The sequence below is a fragment of the Camelus dromedarius genome, chromosome 34, assembly GCF_036321535.1.
Source record: "Camelus dromedarius isolate mCamDro1 chromosome 34, mCamDro1.pat, whole genome shotgun sequence".
NCBI classification, from domain to species: Eukaryota; Metazoa; Chordata; class Mammalia; order Artiodactyla; family Camelidae; genus Camelus; species Camelus dromedarius.
Genome location: NC_087469.1, coordinates 4,198,463 through 4,226,178, shown reverse-complemented (window position 1 = coordinate 4,226,178; position 27,716 = coordinate 4,198,463). Strand labels below are relative to the sequence as shown.

The window sequence follows — 27,716 nt, the reverse complement described above, 5'->3', positions numbered from 1 at the left end:
ACAGGCTATCTTTCCTATCTTCTGAGCCACTCCCCGTTTTGAGTCACATCCCGGGGGTCTCCAGGCCTTCATGGGCCACTGAGCCCTTAGGAGGACTCCCCCTGAGCAGAGGGAGCCGAGCAGAATGTGCCAGAGCCTTCTGGATCCCAGCATGCTGACTGAGCATCCCAAAGTGGCGAGTGAGAGGTTGGCTTGGAAGACAATCACCAAATCAGGAAGGAGAGAATCAGGAATGCAAACTATTCTCTGATCTCTCTCCTAGAAAACTGTCGCTGTCAGCCCACTGCAGCCCCACTTCCAGAGGGCCCCTAATTCACAATGCCTCATAATCCTGCCCCCAGTCTGAGCTCTGCCAGACAGGAAGGAAGCAGGTGCTCTCAGGAAAAAAATCCAGACTCTTTTTTTCTCTCTAACTCTGGCAGGCACTATCAGGCACAGAAGAGTAAAAAGCCTGAAGCCAGGCAGGAAGCAATAGATCTATCTCATTATGCAACCAAATATACTTTGATTCTATACCAAGTGATAATCCAAACAGCAAGCAAGGAAGAAACGGTTTAGATTCTCAATAAAAACACACTTATTGCTTAATGGGTACAAAGTTCCCTTTTGGGGTGATGAAAATGTTTCTGAACTGGATGGAGGTGATGGTTGCACAACATTATGAAGGTACTAAATACCACGGAATTGTACTTTTTTAAATGATTAATGGTTAATTTTATGTTATGTGAATTTTAAAAATTAAAAAACACCACATCTGTTAAGTGTGAAAATTAAAGTTGAGCAAGGTTACCAGTGCATTAAAATGCTGGAAAGAATATCATGTGACCTCAGCAAATTAGACATTGGTCCATCAAACTAAGATGGAATTTTATGAGAAAAAGAAACAGGAGGAAGAAAGCAAAGACACATAAAATACGTGTATATGTAAGACAAAGAACAATTAGAGCAGGGAGGGCATAGCTCCCTGGGTTCAATCCTCAGTGTCTCTAAATAAATAACTAAACAAATAAATCTAATTAACTCCCCTAAAAAAGAACAATTAGTCTTAACTAGAAAAGACTTATGGTCATAGAGCATAAATTAAATATGATTCAGCAATGAAATGAAGTTAGTAAATAAGCTAACATGATCTGGGGATGTGTTTATAGGAGCATGATTTACATGAGCCAGGAAAGTAATCTTTTTCTGCCACTATACTTGGCATCGATCAGGCTTTTATTAGAGCACTGTGTCCTGTTTTGGTTTCTGTGTTTGGCTCTAAGGGATATAGACAGCCTTTCAGCTGGAGTCACACACATCGTTAGCCCACTCAAATGTGTATTAATCTGCCACAATTCCCAGCCTTATAATATAAATGAAAGCTGGGAACATTTTGAACGCTCTAAGATGACTGTGCTCATTTTCTCTTGCTGTGAGCTGTATACAGCCTCTCAGGCCATAGCTTAGAGTTAGACTCAGGCACAAAGACAGTGGAATGGAACTGGCTGTCATAAACACTGGCAGCTGATATGCAAATATCAGAACCATCGGGCTGGGCTCTGACAGGTCCCAGTCATGCCCCCATGTGGACGCAGCTAAGCACTGGCACTGGAGCTCTGCACAAAGCTTCCATACGCGGGAAATTCACAAGCATTCCACCCTACCCCTCCTGCCGGCACAAACCCACAAGGCAGTGCTGCGGGTTACCCCTTTAAAGCCAAACATAAACGGAGAGGAAGAGAAAGGGCTTAGGTGCCTTATTGCCTATTGCGTTGCAACCCTGAGAATCCCCAAGAATTCAGCTTTTCACTAGGACTGTAGTGGTGAAGAATCTGAGGCCACAGTTACCTGGAGCAGCTGGACTCGGACGGGGACCTCTGCTGACCTTCATACTGCTGCACCAGGGCTCGCACGCTCCAGTAGGGATTCTCAATCTCCTCATCCATGCTGCTGTTCCTAAAGTCAGGGGGCACCAGCAAAGTAGAGGTGTCAGTCCCTCACGTCAGCCCAGCAAGAACTGGCAGATGCCACTCTGTGAGCACTATGGGGGAAAAGATGAATAAGGCAAAGCCGCTGTCTTAAGGACACTTGAAACCTTGCAGGGAAGACAGACACAAAAACAAGTAATTTCACCAATCCCTGCAACATCTCAGAGTCACGCTCCCTCTCCACAGACACACAACCCACAAAGCGTTTCCGGCCATGACTCTCCAGGACAGCCTGGCCTTTAGTGCACATGCCAGGGAGAGACTCCGCCCGGAGAACCGGGACGTTGCTCCCACATTATCTCCTGGTGCAGAAAACACAATGTGCCAAAGGCACCAGAGCCAAAGACTACATATATAGTTCCTTTACTTTCTACTGATGGCAAAATAAACATCTCTAAAAGAAAGGGCTTTTGTTCTCTTTTGGAGTGCCCTCTCCAACCTCCACGCCATGCTCTTCTCTGCAATGTGGGCTGTTTAGGTGATATTCCCATCCATCTACTGCACTGTATCATTTAAGGGGAGAACTACCAGAGAGGGCGGAGTTCCCATCCGCAGATGTCCACCCTTACCTCTGTCTGTAGCGAAAGACATCCCGCCCTGACCGTGACATGTCGTGACACACGTCGGCCAGAGCAGCAGCTGCTCCCTGGGCCACAGCAGTGGCACAGTGTGGCTGGTGACTCTGCACAGGAGCTCTGGCGTCTCGTCCTTGGCTCACCGTCCTGCTGGAGCCAGGTTTGAAATGAGCTGCCAAGGCCAGGACGAGCCTCATGATGGACTTCAGGTTTCCTTCCACAATATCTGAGGGACAGAACAAACAGCCAGAGGTCCTAAGAGGGAGGCAGAGAGCTGAGGGCTCATTCAATGACTACATCTTTGCTAGTGAACAGGTGAGCAAGGCAGCCGAGGTCTCTGTCCTCACAAAGCCGTGTTCAAAAGGGAGACAGACGACTAAAAAGCAGTGACAACAGACTACAATGAGGTATGATTGAAGAAATACAGGGTTCTCTGGGAGCTCAGAGTAGAAACATTTGTCTAGTCTAGAGGGCTCAGGGAAGGATTCCCAGAGGAAGTGAGTTCTCAACTGAGACTTGAATGACCAACAGTGGTTCATCAGATGAGGGAAGAGAAGGAAAAGGGTATTCCAAGGAGAGGGAACAGCAAGCACAAAGGTCCAGAGGTGAGACAGCATGACACACCTGAGCTGCACTGTCCGGTATGGGAGCCACTAGCCACGTATGGTTACTGAACACTTAAAAGGGAGCTACGGTCTGAACTGAAATGTGCTGTAAGTGCAGAACTTACTGAGCACACACACAAGCAGAGTGAAAGCAGGGAGGGCATAGCTCAAGTGGTAGAGTGTGTGCTTAGCATACACAAGGTCCTGGGTTCAATCCCCAGTACCTCCTCTAAAAACAAATAAATAAATAAATCTAAGTAGTATCCCCACAAAAATTTTTTTAAAAAAATTTTTAAAGAGTATAATGTTAAAAAAAAAAAAACCCGAATGAAAAATCTCATTAGACTTAGTACAAAAACCAAAATGCAAATTATCTCATTAATAGTTTTTTAAATTGATTGCTTGTTGAGCAAATAACATTTTGGAAATATTGGGTGAAGTAAAATATATTATTAAAATTAATTTCATCCATTTCTTTTTTTTCAAACGGGGCTATTAGAAACATTCATGCTACATATGACTCACGTCGTATTTCTACGGCACAGCACTGCGGAAGAGGAAGGGAAAGAAGATCAGCACAGCCAGAGCTCAGAGTGCGGAGGGAGAGAGTGAAAGATGACGGGGATGTATCCAAGGTCAGGTCGGAAAGGGCATGGTAAGCCAGAGGAATGAATTTGGATTTTACCCTAAGGGCTCTCCGATGCAGGAGACTGACATGAGCACATGTACCCTTGGAAAGATCATTCTGGCTGCGGTGTGGAGAGCAGACGGGAGGGGGACAAAAATGGATGCAGTGGGACTAATTAGGAAGCTGCTGCACTTTTCCAGGTAAAAGACAATGATGTCCTGAACGGCTGTGTTCCCTCAAAATAGCCGACTTTAATGGGCCAGATCCCCAAGCCCACTCCTTATGGGGACCAGATCAGAGATATTATGGCATTCTAAATTTTGTCCTAGAAAAAAAGAGGAATGCAGGGAGAAAATAATATGATAGGTCTGGTGAAAGTTACTGTACAGAAATGGGTTAAATTCTTTTTTTTTGGTTTCATAGCCTTTTAAATATGTAAGTCTTCCAAAAGGATTGATTGAAACCTTCTACAGTGCACTCTCGCCAGCCAGGATCTGCCTCGCCTGAATGACCCCAACACAGAGAACACTAATAATACATGAAAGGAGGGCTCCCTCCTGTCCCCATTCTCAACAAACCACAGGCAATCAGGTCCAGAAACTGAAGCTGAAGTGGAACCAGACTATAATCAGGCCTAGAGAGGCAGTGGGACGACCAGGGAGCCTGTGCTCGCTGAGGACACCTACACCATTTCTTCCTTGTAGCCTGGACTCAAAATGGACTGAGAAGTGTCCTCTTCTGGCCACATGGCTAAAGGACAGGGCACGCACAGAGATGACAGAGCCCTTTCTAACCTGCCTCGAAACATTCTGCAATGATCAAATAAATATGCTATAAACTATTTTCCTTTTGGAAAACTGGATGGAAAAAAAGTAGGCTATTACGATTTTTAAAAACTTTTTTTTTTGAGGGGGGAGGTAATTAGGTTTATTATTTTTTAATTAATTTTTTATTTTATTTTATTTTTTTAGTGGCGGTACTGGGGATTTGAACCCAGGACCTGGTGTATGCTAAGCACGCATTCTGCCGCTGAGCTCTACCCTTCCCTTACACTATTACGATTTGAAATAATCGTCACGAAACCCTAAGAACTTGAAAAACATATCTTCGTTTTTGATTACTTAAGTGCAACATTCTAAAATTAATATCCCAATTTTGTAATTTCTTTTCTATTAGTTTCCTTCACTCAAGCAAATCTTTATTTAATTAAAATGAACAGAGAACACCTATCTCCACCCAGGTTTACAAAGCACTTAGAGTTTGAGAATTACTCCATCCCAAAGGGTGACTTTCTTTTTGGAAAATCACTATGAGGTCTCGGGCCTAATCCTACTCCAGTCCACTCAGAACCCTCCGCTACACACCGGATGGCTCTCCTGATGGTGGCAATCACCAGTTAGCGATGTGTGTCTCATCCAAGGGCATGAGGAAGCACTGACCTTTAGCTGAAGTCTGGTGCATACGAATCTTTTTGGAGGCTACAAATTGTAGCACTTTCTCCACATTATTCCTCATCTCCTGTTGGTTACTGGGACTCAGCTGTACCCCGCTCAGCTTTTCTCCTGCTGTTAGAAGAGAGAAAGTACATGAAGTTATGGGGACAGTACTATCACAGTTTCATAGTAGCTAGACACAGAGAAAGAGAATATTTGATGTAAGATGATGTATAAATATGCAAGTGAGTTAGGACTTGGTGTTTGCAGTTTGGATGGGGAATTGGAAAACGAAAGCCTTTCAGAGGGCCTCCAAATTTTCAAATCTATCCCCATGGGCCTGTGAAGTTACTGCGTGTACATTTATTCATTCAGCAAATATTCACCGAGCACCTACTGTTCTGGGCACCAGAGAAACAGCAATGACCAAGACCTTGTCTTTCCTTCCATCACAGAGTTTATATCTGTAGGGATGACAGATGACCGAGTCAACAAATAAATGTTTGATACAATTTCACGTAGTGATAAGTACTACGAGGAAAAACAAACAAGAGTGATCATGGCCTCTCTGATAACACATTTGGTCAGAGATTTGAACAAAGTAAGAAACGTGAAGATTTGAGGAGGAAGCAGTCAGGTTAAGAGACCCAAAGTGGGCTTGAGCTCAGCTTATCTGAGGACCCGCAACAAAACCAGCATGGCTGGAGTGGAGCGGGTGAGGAGTTGAGTCCTAGGATAAGGCAGAGAGATAAGCAGGGCCAGGCCATGTAGGGCTTTGTGGACCAGAGCAAAAGAGCAAAGAGCCTGATTTTATTCTATGTGTGATGAGCAACCAATGGAGAGTTTGAGGTAAGGGATGTATGTGATCTTATTTCTTTTTTATTGAAGCAGTTGATTTACACTGTTGATTCAGTTATTTATATACATGTTTATATATATATTCTTTTTCATTATAGTTTATTACAGGATATTGAATATAGTTTCCTGCACTATACAGTAGGACCTTGCTGTTTATTTTATATATAAACATTTGCTTAGGACCTTGTATCTGCTAATCCCAAACTCCTAGTTTATCCTTCCCCTACCCCCTCTTTCCCCTTTGGTAACCCTAAGTTTGTTTTCTATGTCCAGGAGTTCCATGATCTGATTTATGTTTTTTAAAGTTGACCCTGTGTGGACACAGATTATGTGACGAGGAAACAGGCGGATTATTTAGAAAGAAAATGAAAATAGTCACCAAAAGATAATGATGCTTTGGGAAGAGGCTGAGAGGTATATACATGTTTTTAATTGGGCGGGGAGCTGTTATTAGGTTTTTTTTTTAATTTTTTAATGCAGGTACTGAGGATTGTGCATGCTAAGCACGCACTCTATCACTGAGCAACACCCTCCTCCCGAGAGGTACATCTTTAATATAAAGCAGACAGCACATGCGAAGGATTGGATCCGATATATGAGGAAAAGAGAATCATTCAAGACAATCTCTAACTGTTCTGCTTTAACAGCTGGGGAACTGGTATTGTGATGTGTTACTCAGACGAAGAATACCGGAGGATACAGGCATCAGTGGGGAGCAGGAGAAGTTCTGATTAGGACATGTGAAGTCAGAGTTGCATTTTAGACATCCAAGTAGAGATGCTGAACAGGAAGTTGATATTCGTGTCTAGAACTCAAGGAAAAGCTTAGAGCTAAAGATACAAATTTGGGAAGAGATCACTTAGGGGATAGAGAATACACAAGGACTGAGGACTGACACTCTAAGAAGAACGTCAACATTTAGAAGCCAGAAAGCAGAAGACAGCCAGCAAAGCAAAGAGGGGAGGCCAGTGAGCAAGGAGGAAAACTCAAAGTCCACAGGGTTTTGGAGGCCAAGGGAAGAAAGTGTTTGGAGGAGGAGGGAGTGACCCACTGTGTCAAGTTCCACTAAATTGTATAAAATGAGAACTGAGGACTGGCCACTGGATTTGACAAGGCAGAGGCTGTGACCTTGAGGAGAGCAGTTTCAGTGGGGTAGTGGGATCAAAAGCCCAAAAGGCTGAAGAAAGAATGGGAAACAGAGCAGTGAGCTCAGCGAGTTTTTCTATATAGCCAAGTCACAACAGAACGCAGCATGTAAGAACCTGGGTTTGGGGAAAACAAGAATATGTATTCATACTGCTTGTATATGCACAGAATATCTCTGAGAAGAAAAGCAAGAAATTGCTAACACTGGCTGTCTCCAGAAAGAGCAGGTCGCTGGCAGGGGCACACGGGTGGAAAAAAGGCTTTTGACTTTCTATCCTCCTGTGCTCTCTGGATTTTCTAACTGATTGTATTTGCAGTATAACCTATTCAAATGAGTGAAAAATTAAACGTGTAAAATGAGCTTTAGAATTAAAGCAGACCTAAGTTTGTATCTCTGCTTTGCCACTTCAGAGTTATGTGACCTTGTAAAGTTGCTTAATCTTTCTAAATTCCATAAAATGAGTAAAATAGTAGTGCTTGTATCAGATCCACATCATAAATCAATCAAAGTAACATGCCCAGCACAGTGCTTGAGATATATGTGTTCGATGAATTTACTTATTTTTATAAATTCTCTCTTTTTCAGTTTGTTTCCTGAAAATGGGAATAATATGTTTCTCAAAGGTTGCTGATTAACTGAAATTAAATGAGATAGGGTGTTTAATAAATGGCAGCTGCTATTACTATGAACGTGGTTATTATCATTGTACGTAAACACTCTGATGAATCCTGAGTGTCCGAACGAGGTGTTCATGGGCTGGCTGCCTGTGGCAAGCCTGGCTTCTCATATAACCCCTCCCAAACCCTACACCCCTCAAAGACTCTAAGCAAAGTAAGCGGACTTAGATGACAATGAATGTTTGAGTACCTATTATGTGTCCGGCACTTGGTTAAGGGTTGTGGAAACAGAAAAAAAAAAATTACACTGTACCTGCTCTTTTTTTTCTATTTTTTAATTGAAAAAAAATTTTTTTTCAACTGAGGTACTGGGGATTGAACCCAGGACCTCATGCATGCCCTGTACCTGCTCTTAAAGGGCTCAATCTATACAGGGGAGATAGGTAAACAATTACCATTTGATGAGAGAAATCTGTCCAGGGCTACGGGCAAATGCCATGGAAATATGATTATGGCACAATCTAATAAGAACGGCCGGCAGCAACTCCGGGGCTTCAAGGGGACAAACCCTCTCGTGGAGCATCATGGTAGTGAATATCGTACAGGGCTCCTTTTGCTGGTAACACACCTTCTTTTTGCCTGGCCACCACTTCCTTTCCCAGCCTCCGTTTAGACATCAGTTCTTCTGGCAAGCTATCCCTGAACCCCTAAGACTGGGCTGGGGGCCCCCACCCCGTGCTCCCATCTGTACTTGTCCCATCAGAGTACTGAGGACATTAATGGAAGTGACTTTACTTTCCAGGCTTTCCAACCGGATTGGGAGACTTTTGAGAGCACACACCGTGCCCGTATCATCACGGTGTGTGCTCTCAAAACTCTCCCAATCCGGTTAATACAGCGCCCGCCACTCAGTGTTTATTGACCGAAATTAACCTTGGGCAAGTATTTTAAGTCTTCTCTACTTCCATTCCCATATGTATTAAAGGAGAAGACATCTGCTCTGAAGGGCACGTGGAGGATAAAAGAGGCCACGTGCTGGTTTATGCTAGTAACAGAATCCAGGGCGAACTGACCAACAATCTCGATGAGATACGCCAGGATCACCCCATCCCGGAGGTCCTGTCTCAGGTCCTGCACAGGCTTCACCGCTGGCCTCTTCTTCAGCTGTGCATTCACCCAGGCCACGTATGCCTGCAGCTGTTGCTGGAAAATGAAAGGTGGAAATTAGGAAAAGGTTACATATTATTCTTACCCTCTGCCCTGCACCCTCTAAGGCAGCATGTGAGATTGGGCCATGGTGGGCGATCTATATCCAGAGGGAGAAGGAGAAAGTTTTAAGGAAAGAAAGAAAGATGGTCAGACATGCAACATGTTCTCAAATTCCTAGTTTTACACCAGCCTCCAGGGATGAGCTAATCTCTAACCTGGGTGGCAGGGTAGACACAGAGACACAGATGAGTGTTTCAGTGATTGTGACTCCTGCTTTGCTTGCGTTTTGCTCTGTTGACCAGGATAAGGGCTGGACCAGAACTGCAGCCAGTTTTCATCAAATGTAATCACTGCTGCCAGCAACCCACCGTGCTTCTCAGGAACAATCACTCATGTCCTGTATGCATAATGGACTGTGATACTGGTAAGAACTGATCTTGGGGAATCAGGAATCCACAGTAAACCAAGCTCAGAACCGCCTCTCCCATAGCTGCTTTCTTCATAATGAGGCTTAGCTGAAATCAACCCCAGATTTATTCTCCTGAGCCTATAATCCTGGGATTGCTACAGAGTTCGTTTTAATCCACCCTTTACAGTGTCAAAGAGGATCTTGTTATCTGAAACCTGCACAAAGAAGAAAAAAGAACGGGCTGTGATGAACAGTGTTCCTGAAGACTTGGGGAGAGTGGCTTTCATTTATTTTCAGACAAAGCTAGGACCCAGTACCATCAGAAGCCTTTCGGACCCAAGCAGGAAATGTAACTCATCTCAACCCTTAGACAAACTTATAGATTCCATTTTACACAGAGCTTTTATATTCAGGTGTTTTTGTCTGATTATTTGGTCTGAAGATGGGCACTAAATATCAAAATAGCACATGAACAATGTCACAGTACAGGCAGCAGCTCTGTCTGGTTTCTGCAGAAGCCCACGACCCAGAACCTAAAAATTAAGTTCAAGGGCTAATGCTATTAAATTATAATTTGGTTAATGTACAGTTGATTTCTAAGCTTCAAGTACTTCCTTAATGAAATGATATTGGAAATTACTCACTGGCTGCTTCCTGAGCTTAAATTAAATCTTCCCTATTTTCTCTCTCTCTGTCAATCTGTGGGAATAAATAAAGTCCTTTGGAAACCAGTGCTCAGGCAATAATCCATGAGCTACTGACAAACTGCAGGAAGTGCGATGATCAGCAGGAGGTGGGGGGAGGAATCTGATGTTTATGGAGTCCTATCACAAACTAAACACTAATTTTGGTGTTTTATAATGTGTTTTAAAGAGTTAATAATGTACCTGGAACACAGCCTGTCACACGATTGATGCTTACTAAATGGTCATTATCTTTTTTATGATCATCGTCTAATTCAGTTCTCACAAAAGCACGAAAGCGAGGTCGCTATCTTATCCATTCTATGGATGAGGTTCAGAGAAATTATGTAACTTCTCCAATGTCCCCAAGCTAGGATAGCAGACCTGGTCATGAAGCCCAGAAAAAGTGGTCCAGGCATTTACCCAGGGCCTCTTGCTATTCAAGTCACCCTGCAGAAAAGAGGTAGCTGCACCTTCCGCCTTAACATGGGTCAGACTCCCGTCGAGGTCTGCTCCCCCGGTACAGCCACGACACTGTGTGAGGCAGACCAGGCAAACGGCACCTCTAAAGCAAATCACTCTGCTCCGGGAAAAGCAGTGAAGACCAGAAAGGCACTAAGGGTAACATCTGGGATCTGATTACTTGGTTTGGGTACAAAACTCCTAACCCATCTCCCTGTATCTCACCCTCCACCCACCCTCCATGCATTCCTGCTTAAATTCCTTCAGTGCGCTGTCATTATCCTCAAGCAAAATCCAATCTCCTTAGCTGCGTCTAAGTCTGTCTTGTGCCAGCCTTTACTTTACCTCTTCTCCAGCTTCACTCACTCCTCCCCACATTCACCACGCCATGTTTCAGTTCATCCAAACCATGTGCAGTGCCCCAAACGTACCACGTTTTCCAGCCACTCTACCTCCCTCTGCCTGCCATCTCCTCTTCAATCTCATCTCAAGCATCACCTTTTCTAGGAAGCTTTCCCCGACTCTCCCACACACCTCCAACTCTGGTCTCCTCGGGGATGTCCTGTGTCACACAGTCAGCTCAACAATAAGTTGAGTGCAGGCACTGGACTGTTGTGGGGCCATGAGGAGCCTCATGCCTTCAAGAATCTTTTAGGAAAAAAAGAGAAGAGTGGAAGAGGAGGAGGAGCTTGCAGGCTGGTAGAGACAGGCGCTACGACAGGGGTGTTCCAGGGGCTGAGTCTTTGCCCAACCTGAAACCCACGCTCAGCGGAGTCCTCTGAAGGAGGAAAGGAGGCAAAGAGGACAGTGGACTTAGGGAGCTCAGGTCTGAACTGCGTTCTATGCAGGGAGTTGTAAGAGTTCAGAATTGTTGGACTCAGAATAACAGGTGCTCAACAAATATGTTTGAATCAGTACATCATTTGTCACATTTCATCAGGCCAAGATTTAAAATGACTGGAAAAATTAAATACGCAGGGGCAGATGAGAACAAGTATTTTTCATTAGGCCAACATAATTTTACTAAAGTAACCACAACCTTCTTTCGGTCATTAACCTTAACTTTGGTGAATAGAAGTTAAGTTGTCTCTGCTGCAAAACTGCTTTGAGGTTCCAAACAGTACTTTACACGCATATTAACCACAGCTCTGGTCTTCCAACAAAAGCGGATGCTACGGCATAAATGGTAAGAATACCCACCACTTTTCTGAACACCTGCTCTGCGTCAAGAGCTATGCTAGGTCCTTTAAACACATTCTCTCTAATGCTGTTCTGCCGAGGAGGTTTTACTGTATCCTTCTTAATGTGAAAAGTAGCATAGCATTGATTATTCTCTTTGGACCTGCACTTTTCACTTCATCTAATGATCACTTAATACAATCTGTAAATCATGCTATATTGGTCAAGAAATCTTCCTTATCTTACATCTACATAGTACTCCATTATGTGGACGTACTATAGTTTATTCAACCATTCTTCTATATATGGGCATTTAGGGTTTTTTCCCAATATTTTGCAATTACAAACAATGCAACAATGAGTAATCTTACGCATGAGTATTTTCATGTTGGTGGAGGTCTATCTTCAAGGTAGATTCAAAGATTGCTAGGTAAAAAGGCACGTAAGTGGGTAACTTTATTAGACATTGCCAAATTCCCTGCCAAAAGGATTGCATCTGTTTGCATTCCCATCAGCAACGCACGCGAGTGCATTTTCCCACAGCCTTGCCAACAGAACATGTTGTCATGCTTTTAAATTTTTGCCAATGTGATAGGTGAGAAATTGTATCCTAGGCTGTTTTAATCCTCATCTCTTTAATTATGAGTTTGAACCTCTCTTTGTAGGTTTAAGAATTCATTTTATATCTTTGTCTTTTATATCTTTTTCATGAATTGTCTAGTCATATCTTTTCCCTATTTTTTAATCAAAGGACCTATTTTTTTGGTCCTTTAGTGCCTCCATTTTTAAGAATTCTTTATGTATTAAGAATGTTACCCTTTTGTCTTTCATATGTGTTGCAGAGATTTCCCAGTTTGTCAGTAATTTTTTGTCTTGGTTTATGTTTTTTTGCCCATGAAAAGGTTTTTATTTTTATATAATGAAATTTATTGATATTTTATTTTACTGCCTCTGAATTTTGAGTCATGGTTAGAAAGCCTTTCCCTAAACTGAGGTGAAAGGATTCACCTCTGCTTTTTTCTAGTTCTCATATGGCTTTAAATTTGTTTCCCTTTAGATCCCTGATCCACGTGGAATTTATTCTTGTATGTGATGGGAGATATAGATCCAATTTATCTGTCTTCAAATGTCTACCCAGTTGTTCCAGCACACTTACTAAAAAGTCACTCTTTACTCCAGGGATTTGAGATGCCACCTTTTTATCATAGACTAAATTTCCATAGTTCTTGGGTCTATTTCTGGATTTTGTATTCTACATCACTTGTGTATTTGTTTATTCATGCACCAGCACCAAAATTTTTTATTTGCAGAGGCCTTATGGTATATTTTAATATCTGGTGTGGCTAGTCCCTCTCCCCTGAAGTTTTTCTTTTTTTTAATGTTTTCTTGACTATTCTTGAATATTTATCTCTCATATGAGCTTCAATATTTATTTACCTAACTTCCACAAAAAAAGCCTGTTAGAATTTTTATTGTGATTATATTAAATTTAAAAATTGACATGGCTTGGGGAGAACTGTCATCTTTATGATGTTGAAACATCCTATTCAAGAATGTGGGTTGGCCAAGTCCAGGAAGTGCAGAGAGTTCAACACAGGATCAATCTAAAGAGGAACACACCAAGGCACATAGTAATCAAAATGACAAAAATTAAGGATAAGGAGAAAGTATTAAAATCAGCAAGAGAAAAGCAACAAATAACACACAAGGAAATTCCCATAAGGTTATCAACTGATTTTTCAGCAGAAACTCTACAGGCCAGAAGGGAGTGGCATGATATATTTCAAGTGATGAAAGGGGAAAATTTACAACCAAGAATACTCTATCCAGCAAGGCTCTCATTCAGATTTGATGGAGAAACCAAAAGCTCCACAGATAAACAAAAGCCAAAAGAATTTAGCACCATGAAACCAGCTTTGCAACAAATGTTAAAGGAACATCTCTAGTCATCAAACCACAAGAAGAGATACATGCACCCCAATGTTCACAGCAGCATTGCTGACAATAGCCAAGACATGGAAGCAAACTAAATGTCCATCCACAGATGACTGCAAAAAGAAGTTGTGGTACACACACACACACACACACACACACACACACACACACAATGGAATACTACTCAGCCATAAAAAGGAATAAAATAATGCCATTTGCAGCAACATGGAAGGACTTGGAGGTCATTATACTAAGTAAGCCAGAAAGAGAAAGAAAAATATCATATGATATCACTTATATGTGGAATCGAAAAAAGGGGGGGCATAAATGAACTTATTTACAAAATAGAGATAGACTCATAGACATAGAAAACAAACTTATAGTTATAGGAGGTGGGGAGGGGGTGGGGAGGGATAAATTAGGAGTTTGGGATTTGCAGATACTAACTACTATATATAAAATAGATAAACAACTAGGAACTACTGTATAGCACAGGGAACTATATTCAATCTTGTGGTAACCTCTAATGAGAAAGAATATGAAAACAAATGTGTATATATGTATAAGTAAATCACTCTGCTGTACACCAGAAACTAACACAACATTGTAAATTGACTATACTTCAATTTAATTATTTAAAAAAAATTTTTTTAAATCTCTTCTTTCTCCTTCCACTTTTACATTTTCAAGAATTTATTCCTCACAGATGTTGATCATGCCTGTGAACTGTCTTATCTTATCAACTCCATTTACTGTCTCTTTGCAAGCAAATTGTGTTTTTTGGCAACTGTTGAGAATTTTCGGTCAATTTATTAAATTCTATTAAAACCTCTAAAGAAAAAAAAAAAACAATGGGGGCTGGTTTTCCATTGCTGATGAAATGTGTGTTTCAGGGATGTTTTAAAGTTTTCCTCCTGTAGCTTTTATACATTTCATGTTAAGTTCATTTCTAGGTATTCAATACTTCCTTACTGTGATTGTAAATGAGGTTTTCTCTACCATTACTTTCTCTAATTGATTACTCTCTGTTTTGTGAAAGCTGTTCGTTTCAGTAGGTTAATTTTATATCTTGTTACCTTATCTTTTATTGTTTGAGTTTTATTAATGATTCTCAATTATTTCCAGGATTACTATCATATCATCTACAAAAAGAAATCGTTTTACTTCTTTACTAAGCCCTGTGCCTCTAATCAGTTTCTAAACACCTCTGGTGCAAAGTTGGACAGTAGTGGAGACAGTGGACATCCTTTCCTTGTTCTGGACTTAGAGAAAATACCTGTAGTATTTCCCAATTTAGAAAGTGACTGCTTTCAGGAAGAAAGTATATATATTTTATCACATTAAGAAAGACTCCATCAAGTCTTATTTTCTTTAGTGGTTTTATAAGGAACAGATGTTAAATGTTGATGAAAGTTTTCTCAGCATTTATGAGGATAACTCTATGATTATTCTTCCTGAGACCTATTAATATGGTATATGTGGATCTCCTAATTATGAATCTACCTTGCATTCTTGGAGTTAAGTCTACTCGATCATAATGAATTATATTTTTAATGTGATGCTGAATTCTGTTCACTAATAAACCATTTCTCAGTGCTGTATTAGTACTATATTTGTTGTCCTTTTCAGGGGCATTTATAAATAATATTAGTCTGTAGTTTTCTTTTTTGCACTATCATGTTTAGATATATTATACTTGCTTAATTTTTTTAAAAAAAAGCAGAAAATTTCTCCTCATTCTCAGTCCCCTGACATAATCTACAGAGCACTGGGAATATCTGATAAGCGGAGGTTTGGTAGAATTCCTCTGTGAAATAATCTGGGCCTGGGACTTTTTCTGAGCAATAGTTCCTTCTTGAGGTTCTCCATTTCTTCTACAGAAACTTCTCTGTTTTACATATTCTGTATCTATCAATTTTAGTAATCAGCATTTCCCTAGGAAATTATCCATTTCATCAAAATTTTTAAGTGTCTTTGCACAAACCTGCAAAGACTCATAGTTTTTCGTGTTTCAATAGTTACTTCCCCACTGTCATTTCTTATTTTGTATATTGGTGCTTTCTCCTTTTTTTCTTCTTCATCATGTTAGCTAGTAGCTTGTCTATTTCCATAATTTTTTCCAAAACTCTTCAAAACAAAATGGTTAGAAGCATCATTGCTTTTTTGGCCGAAATCCCTCTAAAATCACAGTACCTGGAAACAAACACAGTATTCTAGGTATAAAATCAGGCACTCAGCTTTCTCATCCAAGATGTTTCACACTCTTTCCTCCTTCTCTTCCTCCTCCCCTTCTTCTCCCCTTCTTTTTTTGTTACTACCTCAAACCGTTGACTCACACTGAACTGTCAACCAAACTCTTAAAAATTCTTAACACATTCTGCTGTTGAGCCAATCTCTCCCATTTTCATTCTTGTATAACTGGTCTTCTTGATCCGTATTTACCTTTAACACATTTCAACTTGGTAGATCCCATCTCACCAGATCCTTCCGGACCCTGTCATTTCATGTACTCAAATCAACCAGCACTGCCAGGCATTGTGCCAGGCCCAGTGATTATAGGCACATACATAACTATGCCAGAAAGTGATTACTGCGACAGTGGAGAAGAGTTAAAAAGAAACAATATCTGTGCACAGAAGAGCAACAGGATGGAAAGAGGTGGATCTCAGAGAGGGTCAAGAGGGAAGAGGATGTTTGTCAGCTGGAGAAGAGGAAAGGGCATCTGAGGGAGAGATGATTAAAAAAAGAAAAAGAGGAAGAGCCTGAAGGCATATGGTATCTTGGAGGAATAGCCAATTAGCAAATTAGTGTGTTGGCAGAGCCGTCAGTGGCAGGTGATGATGGAGAAATAGGTCATCAAAAGGCCTACCACACTTAGACTTAAGGCTTCAAGTCCTTCAACAGGAAAGTGCAGAGTTTTGAAACAGGAGAGTGAGACTGGGAGATCTGTATTTTAGAAAGGTCACTCAGGACACAGTGTGGAACATGGGACAGAAAGGAGAGCATCGAGCTGTAAAGAAGACCAGGCAATAATTCAAGTGAGAGAAGATGAGAGCCTAAACTGAAGCAGTACAGTTAGAAAAGGACAAACTGGAGAGGTGACTGACGGGAGGGAGGCAGTGACAAAAAGAATCCAGAAAGTCACACCTGAACGGATGGTGATGCTTTCACTGAGATGGAGAACACGTGAAGAGCAAGTCCTAGGCAAAGCAAATAGTTCAGTTTTGAACAAGAGCCTGAGCAACTGCAAAACATCGGGGTAGAGATGTTCTGCAGCCAGCGGCAAGAATCAGATCTAGAGCACAGGAGATGGGTATGGGGTCGGGGGTGGATGCTTGAGAGTATCTGTGAGTGATGGGCACAGCCACAGGTGCAAATGAGACAGTAACACCACTTACTGAGCATCTACTGCATGCCAGGTACCATGCGAGGCACTTCACCACATCTTTTCATATATATATAGTGTGTGTATGTGTGTACACAGTTGATCCTTGGGAACAACGTGCGTTTGAACTGCGAGGGTCCACTTACACCAGATGTTTTTCAGTAGCAAGTGCTACAGCACCACACAATCCGCAGCTGCTTGCATCCACTGATGCAGAACCACAGCTGGAGGCACGTGGCACAGGGGGCCGACCGTAAGTTAGACACAGTTTTTTCACTATGCAGAGGGTTGGCACCCCCAACCCTCCTGTTGTTCAAGGCTCAAATATGTAAATATATTATTTCCTCCCATGACATTGATTAGAGATGGGGAACTACTATTCCCATATTACAGATGTGGAAACCAAGGTTCAGAGCAACAACATGCCCAGGGTCACAGGGCTGGTAAGTGGCAGAACAAGGATCTCAGAACAGTGCTGACTTCAAAATCTGGGTTCCACAACATCCCCAAAAGGCAAGTGAACTATAAGAAGTTATTTGGCAGGACAGGGAGTGGGGAGAGAGGGCACTGAAGGGAAAGAAGAGAATGAAAATGCAGAGTGCCAGTCCTTGGCAGCCACTGAATGGAGCACTTTATATGCGTCACCTCCTTTAATCCTCATACCCACTCATTAAAATTGATATTATTAGCCTCATTTTTCATACAAGAAACCTTGCTCAAGATCACAGCACTGGTAAGTGATGAAAATGGGATCTGAACCAACTCCATCTTACAATGAAGAATGCATCATTTCTACTACACCAAAGAAAGCATACAATGAGAGAAAAGGAAGGAATACTCAGGGCAGAGGCTGGGATACATCAACATTAAAGCGACAGGTGAAGTGAGGTGAGCAACAACAACAAAAAGTGATTTCAGAACATGCAATCAGAGGGACAGAGAAGAATCAGTAGAAAGTGTTATGTGGGAATCCAGGAACCAGAGAATGTTAAGACGGGTGGTCAAGAAGGTCAAATGCTGTAGAAAAGTCAGGCTGAAGACTGGAAAGCCCATTTCATCTAACATTTAACAGGCTTTGGTGATCTTTTTGAGAGCTGACACTGTAGCACAGTGGGGTGAAAAGTCAGATGGCAGTGAACTGAGAAGACCCCAGGAAGTAGGAAGACAGAAGCACTGAGGGGAAGAGAAAGGGTCTTAGCTGGAGAGGAAGGTGGGAAGGAATCAGGGCTCTTTAGGATGAGAGGTCATTTGCAGGCTGAGTTGAGGGGTTGGTGAAGGAGAAACAGACACAAGGGGAGGGGTGTGAATGATGCAGCAAGGTTTCAGAGGAGGGGAAGAGGGCCACCTCCTCCTCTGATCAGGACGAGGAAGGAACAGGTACCTCTGTGGGGAAACGCGGAGGTGGGGAAGAGGGCAGTTGAAGGAGCTCAAGTACAATCACCCTTCTATTCGTTACACCTGGTTCATCTGTTGAGCGTGAAAGGGACAGGGAGGGTGAAGGAGGTTTCAGGAAAAAGGACCCTGTGGGAAGCTGGAAAGAACAGTGACTGCTAAAGATTTCCTGGTAGCACCAAGACTCAGCTAGGACTGGAAATCATAATTTTGTAATTGAATCAATCAGCAAGGTTATATGATTTCCTCTAGAAGTGACCAGCAGGCCCAGACCATGAGTGGAAGGAAACAGAAATAGTTTAATGGAGGACTGGAAATGGTCAGAGGAGAGGCAGTGATTAGCAGGGCCAAGGAAGTTAGGGTGGTGGTGATGAGTTGGGAAGCCCCATGAAAAATACGGCAGGACCCCCAGGCAGGGCCACTACTCTCCTGCCAGCACCATTCAGTTCCCTGGACCTGTGGCATTATCTCACTTTTTAAACTCTGAAACAGCTTACTTCTAGGAAAGCAGAACTTATCCCTAAGATTCTGTTGGTTCCCTGAGCTAATGCCTGATTGGTCCATTTCCCTCACTCCTGATTGGTCCATTTCTACAAAGCTTGTTCCTAATTAGTCACCTTTGTTATACCTTATTTGCATATGATGTTACAAAATGTTGCAAAGTCTAGACTGGTAGCCTATAAAAAGCCTGTGTAAACCTACAGACGGGGTCCAGAGCTTGGAGTGTTAACTCCTCTGGACCTGCTGGCGTAATAAACCTGAGTTCTCCAACCCTTCAAGTGCTGCTTGGTCTCTTGCCTGGATCCAGGTTGCTGTCACAACTGAGCTGTAACACTGAGCTGTAACACACTTTGCCACAACAGTGAGAGTGTATTTGAAGGGACTGATCATGGGATCACTGGCACCATCATGTTGATCATGGCACCAGAGAGAAGAAATCAAAGAAAGCTGATAAAGGAAAGTTGATGAACTGAGATGATGGAGAAGAGAACTTGATGTGATTGAAAATAAATTTAATGGGAATGGTGGAGTGTGGAAAGTGGGGCATTGAGCGCACAGTCTCAGAGTTCAAGATCCCAGGGGAAGGGCAATTCTGTGGAATAAGTTCCAGGATGTAGCCTCAGTATGTGGCCTTACTGAAGCACAGAGGGGACAATCATTGCAGTGGGGACCATCATGGAATCGGGGGGCTGTCTTCATCATGGACCCTGAAGTCATTCCAGGAGAGTGGTTGATGTTAAAATGCTCAGGATAGTTAGTACTCTGCCCAGATTCATGTGATTTTCAAAACTGATAAGCATGCCTTCAATGAAGTCATTGACAAAAATATTTTAATTGAAGAAAGGCCTTTGTCATGTCATTACATTACTACATCTGCATGGTCTATTAAGTGGCATCTAACAAAAGATCAGAGATGCACAACTGAGTGGGGCTATTCTTGTCCACAGGTTAAGGGTCACATTGACTTCAGGTCTCCACCCTTTAAATCTAAGTTGGGAGCCAACCACTAAACTAAGCCTCCGTTTGTCTCCTCTTTGACCTAAAAATGCCTGTACTTCTCACCCAAGGGGTGGGAAATACCTTGTTCTTGCTATAAATGCCTACTGCTGGCTCTGGAAAGAAGTAACTTGAAAGACCAAGTAGGCACTTATGAGGACCAGCCACCCTACCCGCTCCCCTTCCCCCACTGATGTTTATCTTAAAAGAGGCCTGTGGTGCGAGCCCAGGCCCTGAGCAGCTCTGCTACTTGGTTTCACAATTTTCTAGCGCTGCTCCTGCAGCAGATGAAATAAACACAGTGCTTTCTGCAAGAGGCTGGTACTCTCTGGGGGGTGGACTAGTAGTAATTTTCTTTCTTTTTTTCTTTTCTTTTCTTTTCTTTTTTTTTTTTTTCTTTTTTCTTTTCTTTTCTTTCCTTTCTTTCTTTTTTTTTTTTTTTTTTGTCTCAATCTTTTTTCAAATTACAACTTCTGTGAAATCTAGATATATAAAATAGGGAAAAGCAGAAGTTCTCTGTTAGGGCTGAGGGGTTATCTGTAGGTCAGTTCACTCACTTTTTCTCTACCTCCATCCACCTCCACCCAGACCCCCAATCTTCTGAAGTAACTCCTTGGGGCTTCTTTCAGCAACTGGGGAAAACAAAAACCAAAAACACTGCATTTTGTTTCCTTCTAATGCTGTCTTTTTAAAAGTCTGTTACTCAGTAAAGACAAGATACAAGTTTCTGAAATAAGAAAATATCTGGGTTATTAAGAACTATACCTTAAACACGCCGCCAGTTCTTGATCTGTTTCCAACTAGAGCTGGAGAAGCACAGTAGGAGGACAGTCGGGTTCACATCCGGCCCCTGGGGGTGCTGTAGCTCACAGCTCTTGGGGTAGCTGCCCAGCTCACAGCGATTCCCTTTTACAGAAACATGTCCCTCTGCACACACAGTGGAGGGCCCCAGGAACAGCGGGTATCCTATAACCCCCGCCACTGGCCACAGGTGACTGGTCTAGCTGAATTGATTGGTCAAATCCAGGCAATCCCTGGAATTTTCTGATCTGGCATTTAGGAACAGAATCAGGATTTCCGGTCAAGATGGCAGAGTTGTACATCCACATGTTCGCCTCTCCTCACAACTACAACAAAACCACAACTGACTGCTAAATAAACATTGAAAAATAAAGACTGGAACCTAGCAAAAAAGGTCTTCTTCAACTGGAAACATAAAGAGGGAACCACAGCAGGACCATAGGAAGGACACGCTCATGATATAATTGGGTCCCATATCCCCCAGGTGGGCGACCCTCAAGCTGAAGAACAATTAAGTCCCAGAGGCCCTCCCACAGGAATGAGAGCTCTGAGCCCCACGTTCTGGCACTGGGAGAAGGAGGAGACCCCAGGACATCTGGTTTTAAAGGTCAGCGGGGCTTAGCTCCAGGAGCCCCACGGGACTGGGGGAAACACAGACTTCATTCTCTTGGGAAGCATACACAGAACCTTGCGTGCATCAGGTCCAAGGGCAGAGGCAGTGATTTCATAGGAACCATGGCCAGACTGCCTGCTAGTTTTGGAAGGTCTCCTGAGGACATAGGGGATGGCTGCGACTCACCCAAGGGACATAAAAGCTGGTGGCAGATATTCCAGGAGTGTTCATCTACATGAGCTTTCTTGGAAGCTGACATCTTGATAGGATCATTAGCACCAAGACCTTGCCCCTCCCAATAGCCTGTAGGGAAGCCTCAAGCCAAACAACATACTGGGTGGGAACACAGCCCTGCCCATTAGCAGACTTCCTGAGCCACAAATGCCTCTAGACATGGCCCTACCCACCAGAGGTCCAGGGCCAACCTTCACCCAGCAGTGGGCAGGCACTGACTCTTCCTGCCAGGAAACCTGCATAAGCCTCTAGTCCAGCCTCATCCACAAGGGAGCAGATACCAGAAACAAGAAAACAACAATCCCAAAGCCTGTGGAAGGAATCCACAAACACAGGCAAGACTCTACACAGGGACCAGCTGCAACCTGGCCCTTAGGTGACAAGAGAGGAGTGTACTGCTGGGACACATAGAATGTCTCCCACAGAGTGCCACCTCTCTAAGATCGAGAAACATAACCAACCTACCTAAAAATACAAATAGAAGGATAGACAATATGAGGCGGCAGAAGAGTATCTCCCAGGCCAAGGCACAAGATAAAATCCCAGAAGAAGAAATAAGTGGTGAGGAGATAGGCAATCTACCTGAGAAAGAGTTTCAAGTAATAATGGTGAAGATGTTCAGAGACCTTGAGGAGTATAGAAGCACAAAGCGAAGTTTTTAGCAAAGAGTTGGAAAATATAAAGAATACCCAGAGTGGAAGAATAAAATCACTGAAGTGAATAACACACTAGATGGAACCAGGAATAGACTAAACGAGGTAGAAGAATAGATGGGTGAGCTAGAAGACAGATTAGCGGAGATCACTACTGCAGAACAAAACGAAACAAAAAAGAAAAGAAAAAAGAATGAAAAGAAATGAGGATAGTTTAAGAGAATTCTGGGACAACACGAAGCACACTAACATTCACAGTGTAGGGGTCCAAGAAAGAGAAAAGAGAGAGAAAAGACTTGAGAAAATTTTTGGAGAGATAATAACCGAAAACTTCCCCAACTTGGGAAAGGAAACAGTCACCCAAGTCCAGGAAGCACAGAGAGTTCCACACAGGATCAACCCAAAGGCATGCAGTAATCAAATTGACAAAAATTAAGGGTAAGGAAAAAATATTAAAATTAGCAAGAGAAAAGCAACAAATAACATACAAGGGAACTCCCATAAGGTTATCAGCTCGTTTTTCAGCAGGAACTCTACAGGCCAGAAGGGACTAGCATGATATATTTAAAGTGATGAAAGGGAAAAACTTAAAACCAAGAATAATCTAGCAAGGCTCTCGTTTAGATTTGATGGAGAAATCAAAAGCTTCACAGATAAACAAAAGCAAAAAGATTTCAGCACCACTAAACCAGCTTTACAACAAATGTGAAAGGAACTTCTCTAGTCATCACACCATAAGAAAAGAGAACAAAAAGAAGAAAGAGAGAGAGGGAAAAAAAAAAAAGACTTACAAAAGATTGCTTTGGCAGTTCAGTCTTTTATGGTTCCATATAAATTTTAGAATTGTTTGTTCTAATTCTGTGGAAAATGTCGTGACTACTTTGACAGGGGTTGCATTGAATCTGCAGACTGCTTTGGGTAGTACAGCCATTTTGATAATGTTGATTCTTCCCATCCAAGAGCACAAGATATCTTTCCATTTCTTTGTATCATCTTCAATTTCCTTCATCAGTGTTTTACAGTTTTCAGAGTATAGGTAACCTCCTTGGTTAAGTTTATTTCCAGGTATGTTGTTGTTTTTGATGCAATGGAAATGTTTATGCCAATTATAAAATTCTGGTTTTTGAAGTAAAAAAAAGTGAATGAAGGGCCACAAATGGCAAAATATCCTTCTTTTTTATGGGTGAGTTGTATTCCATTACATATGCTGCCTCTCCTTTATCCATTCATCTACTGATGTGCACTTGGGATGCTTCCATATCTTGGCAATTATAAAAAATGTTGCTGTTAATAGTGGGGTGTATGTATCTTTTTAAATTAATTCTTATTTTGTAGTTGGCTTTATTCCGTTGATAATTACGTAAGTTGAAAAAGCTAAAGCTTTAAACGTTCTTAGAAACAATGAACAGTACATATATGTAAATTCTTAAAATATGCGCAGTATATTGTATATATGTATTTACATGCAATATATTGTGTATGTGCTGTCCAATTGTAACAATTCCACCTAATAAAACTGAAAAATGAAAAAGAAAAAGGAATAGAACCAGTCTTCTGTCTCTGTCTTAGTCTCTCCCTGGCAAAGTTGTAAGATATAAAAGTTAGATGTTGTCATAAGCCATGTTGCCCACCTGAGAGAGAAAAGCCATTTGTAGTGAGATGGAATAAAGCCACCTACAGAAACAACCAGAGATAAGAGGCAGAGAGCAGAGGGAGAGATCCTACCAGCATTTGAGTTCTTGATTTTCACTGTTTCTGGGTCTCTGCCCCATCCTTGCTCTTTTCCGTGGTTTAGTTTTTCAGCCTTTCCTTGGATTCCATGAGTCAGTAAATTCCACTTTCTATCTCTGCTAGTTCAAGACGGGTTCTTGGCACTTACAACCAAACTAACATAGAAAACACGGCAATCAAACAGACAGCGTCAGTGACAGCACAGAGCTCTTCTCAGTCCAGAATCAATCTCTCTAGCTTGTTCTGGGGAAGCTGGAAGGATGCCTGTGTAATCCAGAGGTCTAAATAGCCTGAGAGTTTTTCACGACAACCCTGAGTCAGACGTCAGAAGAAAAAGTAGATGCAGCAACAGTCAAAGCTGGGTCAGCAGGATTTTGGCTTGACGAGACTGGACCGCTCTCAGGTTGTGAGCAGCGGGAACACCAAGGAGTGGCTGGAGGCTCCAAGCTCCATCAGCTTCCCCCAGGTCACTCCAAATAACCGTACAATAATACAAGTTGAAACTCTTTCAGAATAAGCAACTCTGTCCACATTCATTTGTGCAAGAAACCTTGACCTTGAAAGCTTTCTTGCCACCAAATGTAAACTTCTTTCTGTTTCTCTTTGGGATCTCCAGTTCCCTCCAAATAAGTTTGTAAACCCAGCCTCTGCTCTCTACCTCCTCCAAGTTTCTAGATCAAAGAAAATTCCTGCAGGCAACTTAACTCAGAGTTGCAAAAGCACTTGATTGGGCCTCACCAGGGAAGACTGGGAGACCCAGTGTTCCCAGGGTGAGACATCCAAGAAGTTGGTTCTCTGGCTCCCTGCTGGGGAGCAAGAAAGGCAAACAAGAAGAGCAGCGGGCTCTGGTGGTGCGCTAGAGTTCAGGAGGTGACCAGAACGGCTCAGGAAGGAAATCAGGTTTACAGTGAAACCGCACACCTGTTGAGAACTCTGAGACCCTCCAGCTGCAGAAGGTGAGATGGGGGTGGAGATGCTGCTGAGAAACTGAAAGGAAGGCAGGAGGTTTGGAAACCTTGGGTTATTATTGGCCTACATTCTGCCAGAAAAAGAATGCAATATTATATTTCTTTTCTATTAACTCTTCCAAGCCTTTACTGAACTAGGAAAAGCTATTTGTTGAACCTGGTGGGTAATTAGGTAAAAATTAAGTTCAATAAGTAAAAGTATCATTAAATGTCTTCTTCGCTAGGTGGACAGACTCCTTGTGTTCAGCCCAGTGGTCAAAGGATAATATATCAGGAAGTGAAGAACTAAAACCTTTCTGAAAGATACCATCCTATAACCTTATTCTAAAATTTCCACTAGTTGTGAGTTCCGTAAGCACTCTGTTCCTTAACAAGTACATGTCACAAAGTAAGTGCTCAATAGATGCACTGAATGAATGAATAAATGAGGTATCACTGTATGGTCTATGAGTGTCCTTTATCCCAGAAATAGGGCATGGAGCCCACCATTAGGGCCTTTGGGGTTGGTTCCCTACCTCCCACCTGACCACCGAAGGCTATGCCTATGACCACTCAAATGGGGCCTGGTCTGGAGGTAACAGATAAGGAAATAGATGCAGGAAATTGTTCGTTTGAGTCTTTGGTTCTCACAGCCAGGACGACAAGGCCAGTCATGGCTGCTGAAGCCCTTCCAGGGCTCCCCAGACTCTCCGAACTGCCGGGGGAGTGGCACCTGGCAAACGGTGCCCCATTACTGTCCCACATGCCTGGCCAGGCCATCACTCACCACGAGGAACATAAAACTGCCCGACAGCTTGCTGCCAGGGAGCATCTGCTCAGCTGGCATTGACGCCTGTGGGAACAAAGCCAAGGAGCCCGGGGGGAGGAGAGCAGAAATCAGCCAGGACAGGAAAAAGAAGGTTGGGGAGTGTGGCGCTTTGTTACATTGAAGACTTAACAGGCCTTTAATTTCTATAGCAAAACACAGAGGAAATCATTGTGGAAATGACTGAGAGCCTCCGGCTGGCCCATGTTGCAAATCCTCTTCCATGGAAGGCACGAGGCACTTAGAGATGTTCCCTGCAGCTGCTCCACCTGCCAGTCCCCTGCCTCATTCAGTCTATGTCCCCCTGATGGGGATGACACCAGACAAAGGCTCTTCCTGTATTTCTCAGGGCCTGCCAAGCGGTTGACTCTCAGTGTGGGATTTGAAATTTCTACTTTTCTACTTGGAGGGAAACTGGTAGGGAAAGTCTTCCAAGTCATCTGTTTAAAAGGTTAAGGCTCAGACAACTGATTTCCCTTCGACCAGCATTTTAATAAATCATTCCCACAATTTTCAGCCCTTCAGGCCATTCACACGACAGCCAGGTGCAGGCTGGCTCTGGCCGACAGCAAGATTTCTACATCATCACAATTTTCCCAAGTTACCACTCTGCCCATTTACTCCACCTTCATTGGCCTGTGAGCTCCACTTGGGCACAGACTCTATGTTATTTGACATCTATTTCCAGGGCCTGGCACCGTGCCTGGTAAACACGGTAATTCAGTGAATGTCTGTCGAATGAGTGCTTGTATGCATGTTTACCAAACCAGCGGAAAAAAAGTCTGGCCTCGGTGAGTACGTAGGCTGGTAAATATTTGGTGCTTTTCGTGATATCATTAAGTAGAAGATCTCTCTATGATCTGCCACAAACATTACCTCTTCTATGACACTTCCCACATTAAGCATTCTATCATGGTTTTTTTTTAGTACACCTGTAAATCCCTCCCTACAAATTCCTTGGAAGTAGGAACCAGGTGATTTTCCAATTATTTACCCATCCCCTCTCCCAACAGATAAACTAGATAATTAAATGAATGAATGCTTATTGGTCAAACCGTATTATAGTCTCAGGTCTGTCAAAACCTTTCATCATAAGCATCAAAGTCTTTTTTTAAAGAAAGTTCAGCACCCCCCTCCCCAGAAAGACACTTGCAGAAATTCATGTTGGCACAGTGATCAAAGACCACATTCACCTGAAAACATCAATCCCAAGGGGCAGAGAAAACAAGTACACATCTGTGAGACAGATGCAGAATGAAGAAATTGTGACTGACAGAAAGCCTGGCCGGGCCCAGAGCACAGGACACAGGGGGTAACAGCCAGGGTGCGCTACAGAATGTGGCGGCGGCCAAAACTTGTGCGTGAGTCACAATGCAGATTCACCACGTCAGTGTAAGAGGGTTTGCACTGACAGCACTAATGTAGATCAGTTCTGTGAGTAACCTGTCAGGTGTGTGGCAGCCAGGGCTTTATTCAAGGAATGTGGTGGAAGAAAATTCCGTCGTGCATAGTCATGAAAGACGGCAAGTAGACTGAGAACAGAGGCCGACAACAGCAGGTAGAGGGAAGCCTTGATTCAGAGGACAGGGTTTCTCTGCTGCAGGGTTCCCTTATAATTAACCAATTAGGGCCACCGCTTCACTTCCCGTGACAGTTTTCTCTGCCACAGAGAATGAGGTCACAGCCCTAACCACACAGACCTGGAAAGCATCTGGGTGATAAAGAACAGCTTCAGAGGTGCTTGGCTCAGACCCAGGAGATGACTGGCTCCATGTGTGGTATTCCTAGCCCCAGGAGGAAAAGTTTCTCAGAGGAACTGAAGTGTATTCTGACATTAGTTTTTAAGTCCCTATTTATATCCTTATTATGTGATTCTAACAAAGCAGATTGAACATGACTGGATCTGTTAAGCAACCCCAGAGGCTGGAAT

At 42.7% G+C, this 27,716-nt stretch overlaps 1 protein-coding gene across 2 annotated transcripts in view; it reads right to left on the bottom strand.

Annotated features, from left to right (window-relative positions):
• The window catches only part of DIXDC1 (DIX domain containing 1), a 71,222-nt gene that overhangs the window by 32,778 nt on the left and 10,728 nt on the right, over nucleotides 1-27,716 (bottom strand). For both annotated transcript variants that reach the window (XM_010986021.3, XM_010986015.3), the window contains 4 exons: nucleotides 8,904-9,033; nucleotides 5,215-5,340; nucleotides 2,537-2,768; nucleotides 1,828-1,935 (listed from right to left, as the gene is read on the bottom strand). In XM_010986021.3, the coding sequence (XP_010984323.1) occupies nucleotides 1,828-1,935; nucleotides 2,537-2,768; nucleotides 5,215-5,340; nucleotides 8,904-9,033 (596 nt within the window). The remainder of the gene's footprint in view (nucleotides 1-1,827; nucleotides 1,936-2,536; nucleotides 2,769-5,214; nucleotides 5,341-8,903; nucleotides 9,034-27,716) is intronic.